Below are 20,793 nucleotides of genomic sequence, written 5' to 3' on the forward strand. Positions count from 1 at the left end.
GGGGGTTTTAAAAAAAATTCAGGTCAATGTAGGGCAATGCTCTACAAAAGGCCCTTTTAAGGGCTATTGTTAGTTTATTCTAGATTAGGATTTTTATTGTGGGGTGTTTTTTTAAATGGGTATTAGAATAGGAATAATGTTTATTATGTTTGATAATTTGTTTGTTATTTTGTGTAATGTATTTTTTTCGTTTTGGGATGGGTTTTTATTTTTAGATTAGGGCTTGGGCAGCAAAAGAGCTAAATGCCCTTTTCAGGACAATGGGTAGATTAGGCTTTACTTTATTTTTACTTTGTTGGTTTGGGGGGTGGGGTTTTGTATACTGTTAGGGGGTGTTTGTTTTGTTTTGTAGCAAAAGAGCTGTTAACTTTAGGGTAATGCCCTACAAAAGGCCCTTTTAAGGGCCCCCAAAAAGCCCTTTTAAGGGCCCTTGGTAGTTTATTATAGATTAGAGGTTTTTTATTTTGGGGTGGTTTTTTTTAAAAGGGTATTATAATAGGAATATTTTTTATTATTTTGGATAATTTAATTTGGTATTTTTGTATTGGTAGGTTTTTTTTCATTTTTTTGTTATTTTAGAGTTTTAATTTTTTTGTAATGTTAGGTTTTAGTGTAAGGCAGCATAGGTTTTATTTCACAGGTAAGTTTGTATTTATTTTAACTAGGTCGTTAGTAAATAGTTAATAACTATGTACTAACTAGTCTACTTAGTTAAAATAAATACAAACTTACCTGTAAATTAAAAATAAAACCTAAGCTAGCTACAATATAACTATTAGTTATATTATAGCTAGCTTAGGTTTTATTTTACAGGTAAGAATGTATTTAGTTTTAAATAGGTATTATTTAGTTAATAATTGTAACTTTAGTTTAGCTATAGTTTAATTATGTTAAAGTTAAGGGGGTGTTAGGGTTAGGTTTAGGGGTTAATATAGTTTAATTTAGGTTGTTGCGATGTGGGGGGCTGGCGGTTTAGGGGTTAATGGGTTTATTTAGTGGTAGTGATGTGGGAGGCCAGAGATTTAGGGGTTAATACCTTTATTTAGTGGCGGCAATGTCAGGAAGTGGCGGAATAGGGGTTAATAACTTTAATATAGTGTGGGCAATGTTGGGGTGCGGCGGAATAGGGGTTAATAACTTTAGTATAGTGGCGGCGATATCGGGAGTGGCAGATTAGGGGTTACTAACATTATGTAGGTGGCGGCAATGTCGTGGGGGGCAGATTAGGGGTGTTTAGACGTGGGGTTTATGTTAGGGTGTTTAAACATATCTTTATTTTTCCACATAGACATCAATGGGGCTGCGTTATGGAGCTTTTCATTCCGCGATCGCAGGTGTTAGGCTTTTTTCTGACACACTCTCCCAATTAATGTCTATGGGGAAAGCGTGCATGAGCACGTCAAAACAGTGCTTGAATTTTGTGCGGTATGGACCATATCGCACGCACAAGGCGGCTGTTTCAGAACTTGTAATGAAAAACAGAATTTATGCTTACCTGATAAATTACTTTCTCCAACGGTGTGTCCGGTCCACGGCGTCATCCATAACTTGTGGGATATTCTCTTCCCCAACAGGAAATGGCAAAGAGCACAGCAAAAGCTGTCCATATAGCCCCTCCCAGGCTCCGCCCCCCCAGTCATTCGACCGACGGTTAGGAGAAAAAAAGGAGAAACTATAGGGTGCCGTGGTGACTGTAGTGTATAGAGAAAGAAATTTTTCAACCTGATTAAAAAACCAGGGCGGGCCGTGGACCGGACACACCGTTGGAGAAAGTAATTTATCAGGTAAGCATAAATTCTGTTTTCTCCAACATTGGTGTGTCCGGTCCACGGCGTCATCCATAACTTGTGGAACCAATACCAAAGCTTTAGGACATGGATGAAGGGAGGGCGCAAATCAGGTTACCTAAACAGAAGGCACCACGGCTTGCAAAACCTTTCTCCCAAAAATAGCCTCCGAAGAAGCATAAGTATCAAATTTGTAGAATTTGGCAAAAGTGTGCAGAGAAGACCAAGTTACATATCTGATCAACAGAAGCCTCGTTCTTGAAGGCCCAAGTGGAAGCCACAGCCCTAGTAGAGTGAGCTGTGATACGTTCAGGAGGCTGCCGTCCGGCAGTCTCATAAGCCAATCGGATGATGCTTTTCAGCCAGAAAGAAAGAGAGGTAGCAGTAGCTTTTTGTCCTCTCCTCTTACCAGAATAAACGACAAACAAAGAAGAAGTTTGTCTGAAATCCTTTGTTGCTTCTAAATAGAATTTTAAAGCATGGACTACATCTAAGTTGTGTAACGAACGTTCCTTCTTTGAAACTGGATTCGGACACAAAGAAGGAACAACTATTTCCTGGTTAATATTCTTGTTGGAAACAACTTTTGGAAGAAAACCAGGCTTGGTACGCAAAACAACCTTATCTGAATGGAATACCAGATAGGGTGGATCACACTGCAAAGCAGATAATTCAGAAACTCTTCTAGCAGAAGAAATAGCAACCAAAAATAGAACTTTCCAAGATAGTAACTTGATATCTATGGAATGCAAGGGTTCAAACGGAACCCCTTGAAGAACTGAAAGAACTAAATTTAGACTCCAGGGAGAGTCAAAGGTCTGTAAACAGGCTTGATTCTGACCAAAGCCTGTACAAAAGCTTGTACATTGTTTGTGTAACAAGACAGATAAAGCAGAAATCTGTCCTTTTAGAGAACTCGCTGACAATCCCTTATCCAAACCTTCTTGGAGAAAGGAGAGGATCTTAGGAATTTTAATCTTACTCCAGGAGAATCCCTTGGATTCACACCAGCAGATATATCTTTTCCATATCTTATGGTAAATCTTTCTAGTCACAGGTTTTCTGGCTTGGACCAGAGTATCTATCACTGAATCTGAGAACCCACGCTTGGATAAAATCAAACGTTCAATTTCCAAGCAGTCAGCTGCAGAGAAACTAGATTTGGATGTTCGAATGGACCTTGTATTAGAAGATCCTGTCACAAAGGTAGCTTCCATGGTGGCTCCGATGACATATTCACCAGGTCTGCATACCAAGTCCTGCGCGGCCATGCAGGAGCTATCAGAATCACAGAGGCCTTCTCCTGTTTGATCCTGGCTACAAGCCTGGGAAGGAGAGGGAACGGTGGAAATGCATAAGCTAGGTTGAACGACCAAGGCTCCACTAATGCATCCACTAGAGTCGCCTTGGGGTCCCTGGATCTGGACCCGTAGCAAGGAACTTTAAAGTTCTGACGAGACGCCATCAGATCCATGTCTGGAATGCCCCATAATTGGGTTAACTGGGCAAAAACCTCCGGGTGGAGTTCCCACTCCCCCGGATGAAAAGTCTGACGACTCAGATAATCCGCTTCCCAGTTGTCTACTCCTGGGATGTGAATTGCAGATAGGTGGCAGGAGTGATCCTCCGCCCATTTGATGATCTTGGATACCTCTGTCATCGCCAAGGAACTCTTTGTTCCCCCTTGATGATTGATGTAAGCTACAGTCGTCATGTTTTCCGACTGGAATCTTATGAATCCGGCCTTCGCTAGTTGAGGCCAAGCCTGGAGAGCATTGAATATCGCTCTCAGTTCCAGGATGTTTATTGGGAGAAGAGACTCTTCCCGAGACCATACACCCTGAGCTTTCAGGGAGTCCCAGACCGCTCCCCAGCCTAATAGACTGGCGTCGGTCGTGACAATGACCCACTCTGGTCTGCGGAAACTCATTCCCTGAGACAGGTGATCCTGAGTCAACCACCAACGGAGTGAGTCCCTGGTTAACTGGTCTACTTGAATCTGAGGAGACAAGTCTGCATAGTCCCCATTCCACTGATTGAGCATGCACAGTTGTAATGGTCTTAGATGAATTCGAGCAAAAGGAACTATGTCCATTGCTGCAACCATCAATCCTATTACTTCCATGCACTGAGCTATGGAAGGCTGCAGAATAGAGAGAAGAACTTGACAAGCGTTTAGAAGCTTTGACTTTCTGACTTCTGTCAAGAAGATCTTCATTTCTAAAGAATCTATTATCGTCCCCAAAAAGGGAACTCTTGTCGACGGAGATAGTGAACTCTTTTCTACGTTCACCTTCCACCCGTGAGATCTGAGAAAGGCTAGAACAATGTCTGTATGAGCCTTTGCCTTGGAAAGAGACGACGCTTGAATTAGAATGTCGTCCAGATAAGGTGCCACTGCAATGCCCCTTGGTCTTAGAACCGCTAGAAGGGACCCGAGCACCTTTGTGAAAATTCTGGGAGCAGTGGCTAGTCCGAATGGAAGAGCCACGAACTGATAATGATTGTCCAGAAAGGCAAACCTTAGGAACTGATGATGATCTTTGTGGATAGGAATATGTAGATACGCGTCCTTTAAATCCACGGTAGTCATATATTGACCCTCCTGGATTGTAGGTAAAATTGTTCGAATGGTTTCCATTTTGAACGATGGAACTCTGAGAAATTTGTTTAGAATTTTTAAATCCAGAATTGGTCTGAAAGTTCCCTCTTTTTTGGGAACTACAAACAGATTTGAGTAAAACCCCTGACCTTGTTCCACGGTTGGAACTGGGTGTATCACTCCCATCTTTTACAGGTCTTCTACACAATGTAAGAATGCCTGTCTCTTTATTTGGTTTGAGGATAAGTGAGACATGTGGAACCTTCCCCTTGGGGGTAGTTCCTTGAATTCTAGAAGATAACCCTTAGAGACTATTTCTAGTGCCCAGGGATCCTGAACATCTCTTGCCCAAGCCTGAGCAAAGAGAGAGAGTCTGCCCCCTACTACATCCGGTCCCGGATCGGGGGCTACCCCTTCATGCTGTTTTGGTAGCAGCAGCAGGCTTCTTGGCCTGTTTACCCTTGTTCCAGCCTTGCATTGGTTTCCAGGCCGGTTTAGTCTGGGAAGCGTTACCCTCTTGTCTAGAGGCTGTAGAGTTGGAAGCCGGTCCGTTCCTGAAATTGCGAAAGGAACGAAAATTGGACTTATTCTTAGCCTTGAAAGGCCTATCTTGTGGGAGGGCATGGCTCTTTCCCCCAGTGATGTCTGAAATAATTTCTTTCAATTCTGGCCCAAAAAGGGTCTTACCTTTGAAAGGGATATTAAGCAATTTTGTCTTGGAAGATACATCCGCCGACCAAGACTTTAACCAGAGCGCTCTACGCGCCACAATTGCAAACCCTGAATTATTCGCCGCTAATCTCGCTAACTGCAAAGCGGCGTCTAAAATAAAGGAATTAGCTAACTTAAGTGTGTGAATTCTGTCCATAACCTCCTCATATGGAGTCTCTCTACTGAGCGACTTTTCCAGTTCCTCGAACCAGAACCACGCCGCTGTAGTGACAGGAATAATGCACGAAATAGGTTGAAGGAGATATCCTTGCTGTACAAAAATCTTTTTAAGCAAACCCTCCAATTTTTTATTCATAGGATCTTTAAAAGCATAATTTTCCTCAATGGGAATGGTCGTGCATTTGGCTAGAGTAGAAACCGCCCCCTCGACCTTAGGGACTGTTTGCCATGTGTCCTTCCTGGGGTCGACCATGGGGAACAATTTCTTAAATATAGGAGGAGGGACAAAGGGTATGCCTGGTTTCTCCCACTCCTTATTCACAATGTCTGCCACCCTTTTAGGTATTGGAAAGGCATCAGGGTGCACCGGGACCTCTAGGAACTTGTCCATCTTGCACAATTTTTCTGGGATGACCAGATTGTCACAATCATCCAGAGTAGATAGCACCTCCTTAAGTAATGCGCGGAGATGCTCTAATTTAAATTTAAATGTCACAACATCAGGTTCTGCCTGCTGAGAAATTCTTCCTGTATCAGAAATTTCTCCATCTGACAAACCCTCCCTCACTGCCACTTCAGACTGGTGTGAGGATATGACAGATAAATTATCATCAGCGTCCTCCTGCTCTACAGTGTTTAAAACTGAGCAATCGCGCTTTCTCTGAAATCCTGGCATTTTAGATAACATATTAGCTATGGAGTTATCCATTACTGCCGTCAATTGCTGCATAGTAATAAGCATTGGCGTACTAGAGGTACTAGGGGACGCCTGCGTGGGCTTAACTGGTATAGACACAGAAGGAGAGGATGCAGAACTATGTTTACTTCCTTCATCTGAGGAATCATCCTGGGCAACCTTATTAAATGTGACAGTACTGTCCTTACTTTGTTTGGACGCTATGGCACAATCATCACATACAGCTGAAGGGGGGACCACCTTGGCCTCCATACATACAGAACATGATCTATCTGAAGGTACAGACATGTTAAACAGGCTTAAATTGGTTAATAAAGCACAAAAACCGTTTTAAAACAAAACCGTTACTGTCTCTTTAAATGTTAAACAGGGCACACTTTATTACTGAATATGTGAAAAACTATGAAGGAATTATCTAATCTTTACCAAATTTTCACCACAGTGTCTTAATGCATTCAAAGTATTGCACCCCAATTTTCAAGCTGTTAACCCTTAAAATGTGGAAACCGGAGCCGTTTGTAATTTTAACCCCACTACAGTCCCAGCCACAGCCTTTGTTGCGACTTTACCAATCCCAGGGGGGTATACGATACCAATTCAAGCCTTCTAGGAACGTTTTCAGTGGATACCAGACCCTCACACATGCAGCTGCATGCACTGTACTCAAAAGTAACTGCGCAATAATGGCGCGAAAATGAGGCTCTGTCTACTATAGTGAAGGCCCTTCCTGACTGGGAAGGTATCTAAATTAGTGCCTGGCGATAAAAACGTTCCCCCAAACAATAAAAGTGTGAAAATTACTTCAAACTTTCCAATATAACTTAAACAAACAATCGATTTAGCCCTTAAGAGTGTCCACCAGTTAATAGCCCATAATAAGCCCTTTATACTTTCTCAGTCTAATAAAAATGGCTTACCGATCCCCATGAGGGGAAAAATGACAGCCTTCCAGCATTACACAGTCTTGTTAGAAAAATGGCTAGTCATACCTTGAGCAGAAAAGTCTGCAAACTGTTCCCCCCAACTGAAGTTCTCTCATCTCAACAGTCCTCCGTGGGAACAGCAATTGATTTTAGTTACTGCTGCTAAAATCATACTCTTCTTTTAAACAGAACTCTTCATCTCTTTCTGTTTCAGAGTAAATAGTACATACCAGCACTATTTTAAAATAACAAACTTTTGATAGAAGAATAAAAAACTACAACTAAACACCACATACTCTTCACCATCTCCATGGAGATGCTACTTGTTCAGAGCGGCAAAGAGAATGACTGGGGGGGGCGGAGCCTGGGAGGGGCTATATGGACAGCTTTTGCTGTGCTCTTTGCCATTTCCTGTTGGGGAAGAGAATATCCCACAAGTTGTGGATGACGCCGTGGACCAGACACACCAATGTTGGAGAAAAGGAAAAAAGAGAGGCGCTTGTGTGTACCAGTCAAAACAGAACAGAGGTTGAGTATAGCCAACAGGGTACTCACATTTTTCAATAGCATTCATACATGGGAGTCGGCCCTTGAGAGGGAGACTGTCAGGTGTATTTGCATTTTCTCTAATTGTTTAATTGATCACATTGTTAAGGTTAGTGAGGTGTATATGTATATATATAAGAGCTATGATCAGTTTGCACTATATGCCTGATGAAACAGCGTTGGTACTGAGAAACGCGTTGCATGTGTACAAGGAGGGTTCTCATGTGCCCTGCCTGTTGGTTCCTGTCTTTATTGTTTTAAATAAATTTTACTTTTAATTTTATTGGGACCTGGACTGATCTTTATATACACCCACCACCTATTACCTATTTCCCTATTGGGGATTGGATTTGTTGGCCCCTTGGCCTTCTGCTGCTGGAGTGGTTCCTGTAATCCTGTTCCAAGGATTTAAAGTACAAGTGTTCCTGCACACACGTTGGAATTCCAGCAAGCTGGGTTGCTGTGATTACCCAGTATGCGTCTGATAGCACTGTATGAGTGCTATTGAAAAATGTGAGTACCCTGTTGGCTATACTCAACCTCTGTTCTGTTTTGACTGGTACACACAAGCGCCTCTCTTTTTTCCTTTTTCCTTCTAGACGTCAGCCCATTTTGATGTGAGGAGAGAGCAGCTCGACTGATTTGATCTATTTTTGCTGAACGGATCCATCGCTTATCTCTGATTTGGATCTACCTGGGACTCTGAGTCTCAAAAGGGACTATACGGTTCTATACATATATATATATATATATATTATATTTCTGTCATACTTGCATATTCATTGCTATATTGGGTTACCATTCGATATTGTGCGCCCCCTATCAGGATCTCTTTTTTAGAGATTCTATGGCCTAGATTTGGAGTTTGGCGGTAAAAGGGCTGTTAACGCTCCGCGGGCTTTTTTCTGGCCGCACCATAAATTTAACTCTGGTATCGAGAGTTTAAACAAATGCTGCGTTAGGCTCCAAAAAAGGAGCGTAGAGCATTTTTACCGCAAATGCAACTCTCGATACCAGCGGTGCTTACGGACGCGGCCGGCCTCAAAAACGTGCTCGTGCACGATTCTCCCATAGGAAACAATGGGGCTGTTTGAGCTGAAAAAAAACCTAACACCTGCAAAAAAGCAGCGTTCAGCTCCTAACGCAGCCCCATTGTTTCCTATGGGGAAACACTTCCTACGTCTGCACCTAACACTCTAACATGTACCCCGAGTCTAAACACCCCTAACCTTACACTTATTAACCCCTAATCTGCCGCCCCCGCTATCGCTGACACCTGCATATTTTTTTTAACCCCTAATCTGCCGCTCTGTAAACCGCCGCAACCTACGTTATCCCTATGTACCCCTAATCTGCTGCCCTAACATCGCCGACCCCTATATTATATTTATTAACCCCTAATCTGCCCCCCTCAACGTCGCCGACACCTGCCTACACTTATTAACTCCTAATCTGCCGAGCGGACCTGAGCGCTACTATAATAAAGTTATTAACCCCTAATCCGCCTCACTAACCCTATCATAAATAGTATTAACCCCTAATCTGCCCTCCCTAACATCGCCGACACCTACCTTCAATTATTAACCCCTAATCTGCCGAGCGGACCTCACCGCTACTATAATAAATGTATTAACCCCTAAAGCTAAGTCTAACCCTAATACTAACACCCCCCTAAGTTAAATATAATTTACATCTAACGAAATAAATTAACTCTTATTAAATAACTTATTCCTATTTAAAGCTAAATACTTACCTGTAAAATAAATCCTAATATAGCTACAATATAAATTATAATTATATTATAGCTATTTTAGGATTAATATTTATTTTACAGGCAACTTTTTAATTATTTTAACCAGGTACAATAGCTATTAAATAGTTAAGAACTATTTAATAGTTACCTAGTTAAAATAATAACAAATTTACCTGTAAAATAAATCCTAACCTAAGATATAATTAAATCTAACACTACCCTATCAATAAATTAATTAAATAAACTACCTACAATTACCTACAATTAACCTAACACTACACTATCAATAAATTAATTAAACACAATTCCTACAAATAAATACAATTAAATAAACTAGCTAAAGTACAAAAAATAAAAAAGAACTAAGTTACAAAAAATAATAAAATATTTACAAACATAAGAAAAATATTACAACAATTTTAAACTAATTACACCTACTCTAAGCCCCCTAATAAAATAACAAAGCCCCCCAAAATAAAAAATTCCCTACCCTATTCTAAATTAAAAAAGTTACAAGCTCTTTTACCTTACCAGCCCTGAACAGGGCCCTTTGCGGGGCATGCCCCAAGGATTTCAGCTCTTTTGCCTGTAAAAAAAAACATACCATACCCCCCCCCAACATTACAACCCACCACCCACATACCCCTAATCTAACCCAAACCCCCCTTAAATAAACCTAACACTAAGCCCCTGAAGATCTTCCTACCTTGTCTTCACCATACCAGGTTCACCGATCCGTCCTGGCTCCAACATCTTCATCCAACCCAAGCGGGGGTTGGCGATCCATCATCCGGTGCTGAAGAGGTCCAGAAGAGGCTCCAAAGTCTTCCTCCTATCCGGCAAGAAGAGGACATCCGGACCGGCAAACATCTTCTCCAAGCGGCATCTTCAATCTTCTTCCATCCGGTGCGGAGCGGGTCCATCTTGAAGCAGGCGACGCGGATCCATCCTCTTCTTCCGTTGTCTCCCGACGAATGACGGTTCCTTTAAGGGACGTCATCCAAGATGGCGTCCCTCGAATTCCGATTGGCTGATAGGATTCTATCAGCCAATCGGAATTAAGGTAGGAATTTTCTGATTGGCTGATGGAATCAGCCAATCAGAATCAAGTTCAATCCGATTGGCTGATCCAATCAGCCAATCAGATTGAGCTCGCATTCTATTGGCTGTTCCGATCAGCCAATAGAATGCGAGCTCAATCTGATTGGCTGATTGGATCAGCCAATCGGATTGAACTTGATTCTGATTGGCTGATTCCATCAGCCAATCAGAAAATTCCTACCTTAATTCCGATTGGCTGATAGAATCCTATCAGCCAATCGGAATTCGAGGGACGCCATCTTGGATGACGTCCCTTAAAGGAACCGTCATTCGTCGGGAGACAACGGAAGAAGAGGATGGATCCGCGTCGCCTGCTTCAAGATGGACCCGCTCCGCACCGGATGGAAGAAGATTGAAGATGCCGCTTGGAGAAGATGTTTGCCGGTCCGGATGTCCTCTTCTTGCCGGATAGGAGGAAGACTTTGGAGCCTCTTCTGGACCTCTTCAGCACCGGATGATGGATCGCCAACCCCCGCTTGGGTTGGATGAAGATGTTGGAGCCAGGACGGATCGGTGAACCTGGTATGGTGAAGACAAGGTAGGAAGATCTTCAGGGGCTTAGTGTTAGGTTTATTTAAGGGGGGTTTGGGTTAGATTAGGGTTATGTGGGTGGTGGGTTGTAATGTTGGGGGGGGGGGTATGGTATGTTTTTTTTTACAGGCAAAAGAGCTGAAATCCTTGGGGCATGCCCCGCAAAGGGCCCTGTTCAGGGCTGGTAAGGTAAAAGAGCTTGTAACTTTTTTAATTTAGAATAGGGTAGGGAATTTTTTATTTTGGGGGGCTTTGTTATTTTATTAGGGGGCTTAGAGTAGGTGTAATTAGTTTAAAATTGTTGTAATATTTTTCTTATGTTTGTAAATATTTTATTATTTTTTGTAACTTAGTTCTTTTTTATTTTTTGTACTTTAGCTAGTTTATTTAATTGTATTTATTTGTAGGAATTGTGTTTAATTAATTTATTGATAGTGTAGTGTTAGGTTAATTGTAGGTAATTGTAGGTAGTTTATTTAATTAATTTATTGATAGGGTAGTGTTAGATTTAATTATATCTTAGGTTAGGATTTATTTTACAGGTAAATTTGTTATTATTTTAACTAGGTAACTATTAAATAGTTCTTAACTATTTAATAGCTATTGTACCTGGTTAAAATAATTAAAAAGTTGCCTGTAAAATAAATATTAATCCTAAAATAGCTATAATATAATTATAATTTATATTGTAGCTATATTAGGATTTATTTTACAGGTAAGTATTTAGCTTTAAATAGGAATCATTTATTTAATAAGAGTTAATTAATTTCGTTAGATGTAAATTATATTTAAGTTAGGGGGGTGTTAGTGTTAGGGTTAGACTTAGCTTTAGGGGTTAATCAATTTATTAGAATAGCGGTGAGCTCCGGTCGTCAGATTAGGGGTTAATAATTGAAGTTAGGTGTCGGCGATGTTAGGGAGGGCAGATTAGGGGTTAATACTATTTATGATAGGGTTAGTGAGGCGGGTTAGGGGTTAATAACTTTATTATAGTAGCGCTCAGGTCTGCTCGGCAGATTAGGGGTTAATAAGTGTAGGCAGGTGTCGGCGACGTTGAGGGGGGCAGATTAGGGGTTAATAAATATAATATAGGGGTCGGCGGTGTTAGGGGTAGCAGATTAGGGGTACATAGGGATAACGTAGGTGGCGGCGCTTTGCGGTCGGAAGATTAGGGGTTAATTATTTTAAGTAGCTGGCGGCGACGTTGTGGGGGGCAGGTTAGGGGTTAATAAATGTAATACAGGGGTCGGCGGGGTTAGGGGCAGCAGATTAGGGGTACATAAGTATAACGTAGGTGGCGGTCGGCAGATTAGGGGTTAAAAATTTAAAACGAGTGGCGGCGATGTGGGGGGAGCTCGGTTTAGGGGTACATAGGTAGTTTATGGGTGTTAGTGTACTTTAGGGTACAGTAGTTAAGAGCTTTATGAACCGGCGTTAGCCAGAAAGCTCTTAACTCCTGCTATTTTCAGGCGGCTGGAATTTTGTCGTTAGAGCTCTAACGCTCACTTCAGAAACGACTCTAAATACCGGCGTTAGAAAGATCCCATTGAAAAGATAGGATACGCAAATGGCGTAGGGGGATCTGCGGTATGGAAAAGTCGCGGCTGAAAAGTGAGCGTTAGACCCTTTAATCACTGACTCCAAATACCAGCGGGCGGCCAAAACCAGCGTTAGGAGCCTCTAACGCTGGTTTTGACGGCTACCGCCGAACTCCAAATCTAGGCCTATGTGTTTCAAAACTTGTAATGAGTCTGCTATAGGGGATTAAAAAATGCAACTTTTGTTGCGTTCGTTAATTTCCCTATAGCGCGCATATCTCGTAATCTAGCTGAGAGTAAACACCAAATTAAAAATCAGAAGCTGAGACATACGTATCTATCATATTTATCAAATCAGAATAAACTTTTATCATTCAGATAGAGAAGCAGTTTTAAGACACTTTCCAATTTACTTCCATTATCAAATTTTGCACAATCTTTTTATATTCAGACTTTCTGGGGAACAAGCTCCTACTGAGCATGTGCACAAGGTCACAGGGTATACGTATACTAGTCCGTGATTGGCTGATGTCTGTCACATGATACAGGGGGCCGGAAAAATTGGAGACAAAATAAGTTTGTCAGAAAAAAATCTACTGTTTGTCTTTTTATTATGAACTTGTTAATTAGGCAATTCTACTGCAGTGAGCGGTTCTTTAATGAATGTACTTAGACACTAGAAAAGCCAGATGCCAGTGTTGTATTAGGAGAGAAAAAGAAAGAAGGAAGGCAAATAGGTAAAAAAGTAAACTAACATCAATGTTCCATTAAATCATTGTGATTATATTATTTGCCTACATATGTAGTGTGTTTAACTAGTGCTACATAGAGAACATTGTGATTATATTATTTGCCTACATATGTAGTGTGTTTAACTAGTGCTACATAGAGAACATTGTGATTATATTATTTGCCTACATATGTAGTGTGTTTAACTAGTGCTACATAGAGAACATTGTGATTATATTATTTGCCTACATATGTAGTGTGTTTAACTAGTGCTACATAGAGAACATTGTGATTATATTATTTGCCTACATATGTAGTGAGTTTAACTAGTGCTACATAGAGAACATTGTGATCGTACCCTTTTATGGATGTTTTTTTAACTTTCTTGCATGAACAGCACAACAAGGAGCCACCAAGAACTGCCAGAAGAGATCCTGCCCATCCGATATACAACGCAGGACCAAGTTCATACCTAGAATGTTAAAAATATTATTAAATGTTATTAAAAAGCCACATTGTATTAGCTTTCCTGGATTAAAAAATGACATAAAATAATCTAGTACTATTTGCATTGGGTATCTTTGTACTCATATAATAGAATTGCCACATACAGCAGATGTAGGTTAATTATTTAGATAGTAACTATAATTCACACATCTTTGTTCAAGCAGGCATTTGTCTGATCCTCAGCTTATTCTAAACTGATAACTCCAAAATTAAATTCCACTGTAAGACAAATACATTTGGAAGAAAGCAATGAAGGTAAGTAATGAAAGGAGACAACCCAGTGCTAATCCTCAGAAGGTAAGCGATGCATCAGTTACACTAACTCCTGTCCTGTTATTAAAAAGAACTCATTATGTGGTTTCTGTCAAAATGGCTTGAAACTAATTTAATTTTTGATCTTTTTTATTTTAATTGCAGATACATAAAGCTGTGTATAGCATATGACCTACACATACACACACATATATACACTAACATGCATGTATACACACACATATACACTCACACACATACATACATGCACACAGATGTATACATACACATACATACATGCACACTCACATATACACACGCGCATGTGTACACACACACATATATACACACATGAGCACACACAAATATACATACACACACATATATATACTCACATTCATGTATACACACACATATACACTCACACACATACATACATGCACACAGATGTATACATACACATACATACACACACATACACATATACATATGTATACATTCACATATACACACATACATACACACACATACACACATACATACGTATACATTCACATATACACACACATACATACATGCATACTCACATATACACAAGCGCATGTGTACACACACACATATACACACATAAGCACACACAAATATACATACACACACATATATACACTCACATTCATGTATATACATATACAATCACACACATAGATACACGCACATAGATGTATACACACATACATATACATACACAAATTCATATATGCACACAGATTTACACACACACATACATACACGCACACTCACATATACACACATATATACACACATACACACACACATATACACACATGAGCACACACAAATATACATACACACACATATACACTCACACACATACATACATGCACACAGATGTATACATACACATACATACATGCACATACACACATACATACGTATACATTCACATATACACACACATACATACATGCACACTCACATATACACACATATATACACACACATACACACATACGTATACATAGACATATACAGTGGATATAAAAAGTCTACACACCCCTGTTAAAATGTCAGGTTTCTGTCATGTAAAAAAAATGAGACAAAGATAAATCATTTCAGAACTTTTTCCACCTTTAATGTGACCTATAAACTGTACAACTCAATTGAAAAACAAACTGAAATCTTTTAGGTAAAGGGAAATAAAAATAAAAAACTAAAATAATATGGTTGCATAAGTGTGAACACCCTTTTATACCTGGGGATGTAGCTGTGTTCAGAATTAAGCAATCACATTCAAAATCATGTTAAATAGGAGTCAGTACACACCTGTCATCATTTAAAGTGCCTCTGATTAACCCAAAATAAAGTTCAGCTGTTCTAGTAGGTCTTTCCTGACATTTTGTTAGTCGCATCCTACAGCAAAAGCCATGGTCCGCAGAGAGCTTCTAAAGCATCAGAGGGATCTCATTGTTAAAAGGTATCAGTCAGGAGAAGGGTACAAAATAATTTCCAAGGCATTAAATATACTATGGAACACAGTGAAGACAGTCACCATCAAGTGAAGAAAATATGGCACAACAGTGATGTTACCAAGAACTGGATGTCCCTTCAAAATTGATGAAAAGACGAGAAGAAAACTGGTCTAAGAAGGCTGCCAAGAGACCTACAACAACATTAAAGGAGCTGCAGGAATATCTGGCAATTACTGGCTGTGTGGTACATGTGACAACAATCGCCCGTATTCTTCATATGTCTGGGCTATGCGATAGAGTGGCAAGACGGAAGCCTTTTCTTACAAAAAAAAATTATCCAAGCCCGGCTAAATTTTGCAAAAACACATCTGAAGTTTCACAAAAGCATGTTGCAAAAGGTGTTCTGGTCTGATGAAACCAAAGTTGAATGTTTTGCCATAATTCAAAAAGATATGTTTGGCACAAAAACAGCACTGCATATCACCAAAAGAACACCATACCCACAGTGAAGCATGGTGGTGTCAGCATCATGCTTTGGGCTGTTTTTCTTCAGCTGGAACTGGGGCCTTAGTCAAGGTAGAAGGAATAATGAACAGTTCCAAATACCAGACAATATTGGCACGAAACCTTCAGGCTTCTTCTAGAAAGCTGAACATGAAGAGGAACTTCATCTTTCAGCATGACAACGACCCAAAGCATACATCAAAATCAACAAAGGAATGGCTTCACCAGAAGTAGATTAAAGTTTTGGGATGGCTCAGCCAGAGCGCAGACCTGAATCCAATTCAAAATCTGTGGGGTGATCTGAAGAGGGCTGTGTACAGGAGATGCCCTCACATTCTGACAGATTTGGAGTGTTTTTGCAAAAAAGAGTGGGCAAATCTTGCCAAGTCAAGATGTGCCATGCTGAAAAACTCATACACAAAAAGAGTGCTGTAATAAAATCAAAAGGTGCTTCAATAAAGTATTAGTTTAAGGGTGTTCACACTTATGCAACCATATTATTTTAGTTTTTTATTTTTATTTCCCTTTACCTAAAAGATTTCAGTTTGTTTTTCAATTGAGTTGTACAGTTTATAGTTCACATTAAAGGTGGAAAAAGTTCTGAAATGATTTATCTTTGTCTCATTTTTTTACATCACAGAAACCTGACATTTTAACAGGGGTGTGTAGACTTTTTATATCCACTGTATATACACACACATACATACATGCACACTCACATATACACACACGCACAGGCACACACACACATATACACACATGAGCACACACGCATATACATACACACATATACATGCACACACACATATGCACATTCACACATATACCAGTATTTGACTGTTGACTATGTTTAATCAGTGTCATATATTCAAGTAAGTCTCAGCTCAAACAATATCTGAACCCTCATATATACCATGTTAAAAAGAATACTACAAAATAATACCTACAAAATATTTCACAAGCCAAAAAGGCATATACATAAATATCAAAACATCAGTTAGTGAACATTGAATATAAATATATATATGCATTAGGCAGCCAGGTGTGGATACTAATTACCTTTAGATGTAGTTCACATACTGGGGCATATTTATCAAGCTCCGTATGGAGCTTGAGGTCCCTTCAGGCTCACCGGAAACAGAAGTTATGAAGCAGCGGTCTAAACTTGTCCGCCTGCTCTGAGGCAGACAACAGAAGTTATAAAGCAGTGGTCTAAACTTGTCCGCCTGCTCTGAGGCGGACAACAGAAGTTATAAAGCAGCGGTCTAAACTTGTCCGCCTGCTCTGAGGCGGACAACAGAAGTTATAAAGCAGCGGTCTAAACTTGTCCGCCTGCTCTGAGGCGGACAACAGAAGTTATAAAGCAATGGTCTAAACTTGTCCGCCTGCTCTGAGGCGGACAACAGAAGTTATAAAGCAATGGTCTAAACTTGTCTGCCTGCTCTGAGGCGGACAACAGAAGTTATAAAGCAGCGGTCTAAACTTGTCCGCCTGCTCTGAGGCGGACAACAGAAGTTATAAAGCAGCGGTCTAAACTTGTCTGCCTGCTCTGAGGCGGACAACAGAAGTTATAAAGCAGCGGTCTAAACTTGTCCGCCTGCTCTGAGGCGGACAACAGAAGTTATAAAGCAACGGTCTAAACTTGTCCGCCTGCTCTGAGGCGGACAACAGAAGTTATAAAGCAGCGGTCTAAACTTGTCCGCCTGCTCTGAGGCGGACAACAGAAGTTATAAAGCAACGGTCTAAACTTGTCCGCCTGCTCTGAGGCGGACAACAGAAGTTATAAAGCAGCGGTCTAAACTTGTCCGCCTGCTCTGAGGCGGACAACAGAAGTTATAAAGCAGCGGTCTAAACTTGTCCGGCTGCTCTGAGGCGGCGGACAGAAATCAACCCGTGACAGGCCAGATGGCTTGTTTTTCCCACAGAAAACCTCTGAATTACATTGTTTCCAATGCAGCAAAGGATTCTAGGTAAGATATGCAAATTAGGTTCACTTCTGGCCTCTCTAGATTTGTTAATGAACTACACAATGAGTTATTTTTCTATATTTTGTGCGTAGTGGAGGATTTTAAACTCACCTTTTACCTCCCCCTAATTTTAAATGTTGTATTTTGCCCCAAAATCAACTTCACGCAGCAGTGATTCAAACCTTTTAGTGCTGCGGAATCTGTTGGCGCTCTGCAAATAACCGATAATAATAATAATAATTCTCCCAGCTGATAAGTGGCAAAAGCCACAAAACAGTCTGTCCTGGGATGGTTATGAATCACTAACCCTAGCTAAGCTTATAAGCTGTGTGAACAGAGATGCTTTGGCGTAAAGGGAATCTGCTCAAAAGCAGACTTGATGTAAAAAGGTGTGTCATTGTGAACCTAATTTGCATATCTTACCCAGAATCCTTTGCTGCTTTGGAAACAATGTAATTAAGAGGTTTTATATATATATCTGTATATACCTATACCTGTATATCTATTCCTATAGATATATAGGTATAGATATCTATTTTGCATTAGCATTATCACATATATATAGAAATATTTATTTAATAATAAAACTTAAAAACATTATATGTGAAGAACATAGGATTGTAAAAAATGTGTATTGTGCTTTGCGTTTTGCGCTTTAGGTCTAATGTTAGGGTTAGCGCACATGAAGAATTTCTATTCTCAAAGAGTGTTCTTGAAATATTAAATTTTAAATATTAAAAATGTAAAGATTATTATACATACTGTTCAAAATATAGATATATGCTCTGAATATTTTCCGCAGTGTGTATAATAATTTTAAAGAATAATTATTCATATTTTTAATATTTTATATTTAATATTTAAAAAATGCTTTGATTCTTCATGTACGCTAACAAAACAACGCGTTAGACCTAAAACGTGAAGCGCGATACGCATATTTTACATTTCTACGTTCATTTATGTTTAATTTGTATTATTAAATTTATATTTCTATATATATCTGATAATGTTAATGTAAAATAAAAAAAAATAAAAGATTTTGCTCACTTCAACTAGCCCTAAATGTATTATTTTTTACCTCTGCTATACTATATATCACAGTGTTCTCCCTAGAACCTTTTTAATGGGTGCATCGCCCAGCTGATTGTAATGACCATTCGGGATTTTTTTTTTTATCCAAAAATAAACTAAATTTGTTAATATTAAAATTTTCAATGTTTATTGCTGAAATTATCAGTAAATAAATGTATGTTAAGTATGCAATTAATTTGTGCTTTGGATTGCAGAAAATCTTATAATATTAGAAAGTATTACACTTCCCCCACCTGGCTACTTTATTATGCCACACAGCTGGCAAATTATTCTGTGTATGTGTTGGGTGAGTATGAATAATAAATGTGAATAATGTGACGTTGTAGCTTAATCTGTCCAGCAGGTGGCCTCATAGAACAACCTGAAATTATTAGTTAAAAAACATTAATACAGTAGCATAGCCTAATTACCAAATGCAAAATAACAGAACAATGCAATAACAGAACAGTACATTTTTTTTTCTGACCATTTTCAAACTTTGCTTATATTTCCTACACCCTGTATTATGTCACTGCCATCAGCCAATCACAAAATGCATATATGTACTGTATATTATGTGAACTCTTGCACATGCCTAGTAGCAGCTGGTGCTTCAGAACATGTGAATATAAAAACACTGTGCACAATTTGTTAATTGAAGTAAACTGGAAAATTTGTAAAATTGCATGCTCTGTCTGAATCAGGAGGGTTTAATTTCTACTCTTGTGTTCCTTTAAAGGGACATTAAACACACACAAACATATTTCATGATTCATGTAAAATTAAAAGAAAACTTTCCTATTCTATTATAAAATTTACTTTGTTCCCTTGGTATCCTTTGTTGAAAAGCAGATAGGAAGGTATAGGAGTGTGCACGTCACTGGATCAATACATGGCTCCATTTTTTTGACATTTTAAAATGGTTGACCATGCAATGTTTGTTGGTATATTCTTACTGGCTGTTCTAATTGTCGTTTGACATCGCTATGGTTTAGGCTTACTTGTCATGTAAACACTGACACCGCATTGCACGTGTGATATGTTAAATATTTGTCACGGAAGTGACGTCACGATAGTAGAGTTCCGGTGCAACTGGAAGTGACGCAACTTCCGGCATAAGTATAAGTAAATACGTATAGTTAGGCACTGCACACACTGTGCGTCATATAAGAAATATATGGAACGAGGTACATTGTAAATTGTGCTTTAACATACAATGTAGAACTAGGTTTATTAATGGTGAGTTGTTTTAATACACGGGGCCACTGGAGACACTAGTGATCCCTTTTTTGTTCACAATTGTTGTACGTATAAAGATTATTATAACCCGGAAGTGGATGTTGTAAACTTCCAGGGTCACATTAACCTAAACCGGAAATTATGTCAGTTTGGCGCCTTTTTTGACAGGAAGAAGGAGGTGCCTGTTTGTGTTTCACTCTATTTAAGCACGGTTTGTGTGTGTTATTTGTGTTCTGAAGAAGGGGAGTTTTGTTCCCCAAAACGTCAAAAAATTTGACTAATTGCTTTGAAGAAAACCTGGTTTGCCTCTGACTTTGTTGAAGCTTGCTATATATATTTAATATATATATATATATATATAATATATAGTGAGTTACAACCACACATTAGACAGTAAAGTAACACTACAGCACTAGCCTAGGCATTTGTTATCAAGCACAGTGCGATTAAAGTTGATATTATATTGTTATTTAATATGATTTCTGGTAAATACTGTTATTTTACCTTTGAGGAGCAGTGAGCACTCTCACAGACTGAAATAGATCGGTGTGAATTCTACGGCCTGGCCAGCACTCTCTTTGCTGTTTGTCTGACTCTGATTGAGCGCGCAAATCTCCTCCTCGCCTCGACCGGCCTCTTCCCCCCCTCCCACATCGGCAGCCCCA

The 20,793-nt window shown here is 39.5% G+C and overlaps 1 protein-coding gene across 1 annotated transcript in view; it reads right to left on the minus strand.

Annotated features, from left to right (window-relative positions):
• The window catches only part of LOC128656139 (claudin-19), a 251,298-nt gene that overhangs the window by 17,911 nt on the left and 212,594 nt on the right, over positions 1–20,793 (minus strand). Inside the window, exon 5 of the mRNA XM_053709865.1 lies at positions 13,457–13,570. Within this exon, the coding sequence (XP_053565840.1) occupies positions 13,457–13,570 (114 nt within the window). The remainder of the gene's footprint in view (positions 1–13,456; positions 13,571–20,793) is intronic.

This window comes from Bombina bombina, chromosome 4 (genome assembly GCF_027579735.1).
Source record: "Bombina bombina isolate aBomBom1 chromosome 4, aBomBom1.pri, whole genome shotgun sequence".
NCBI classification, from domain to species: Eukaryota; Metazoa; Chordata; class Amphibia; order Anura; family Bombinatoridae; genus Bombina; species Bombina bombina.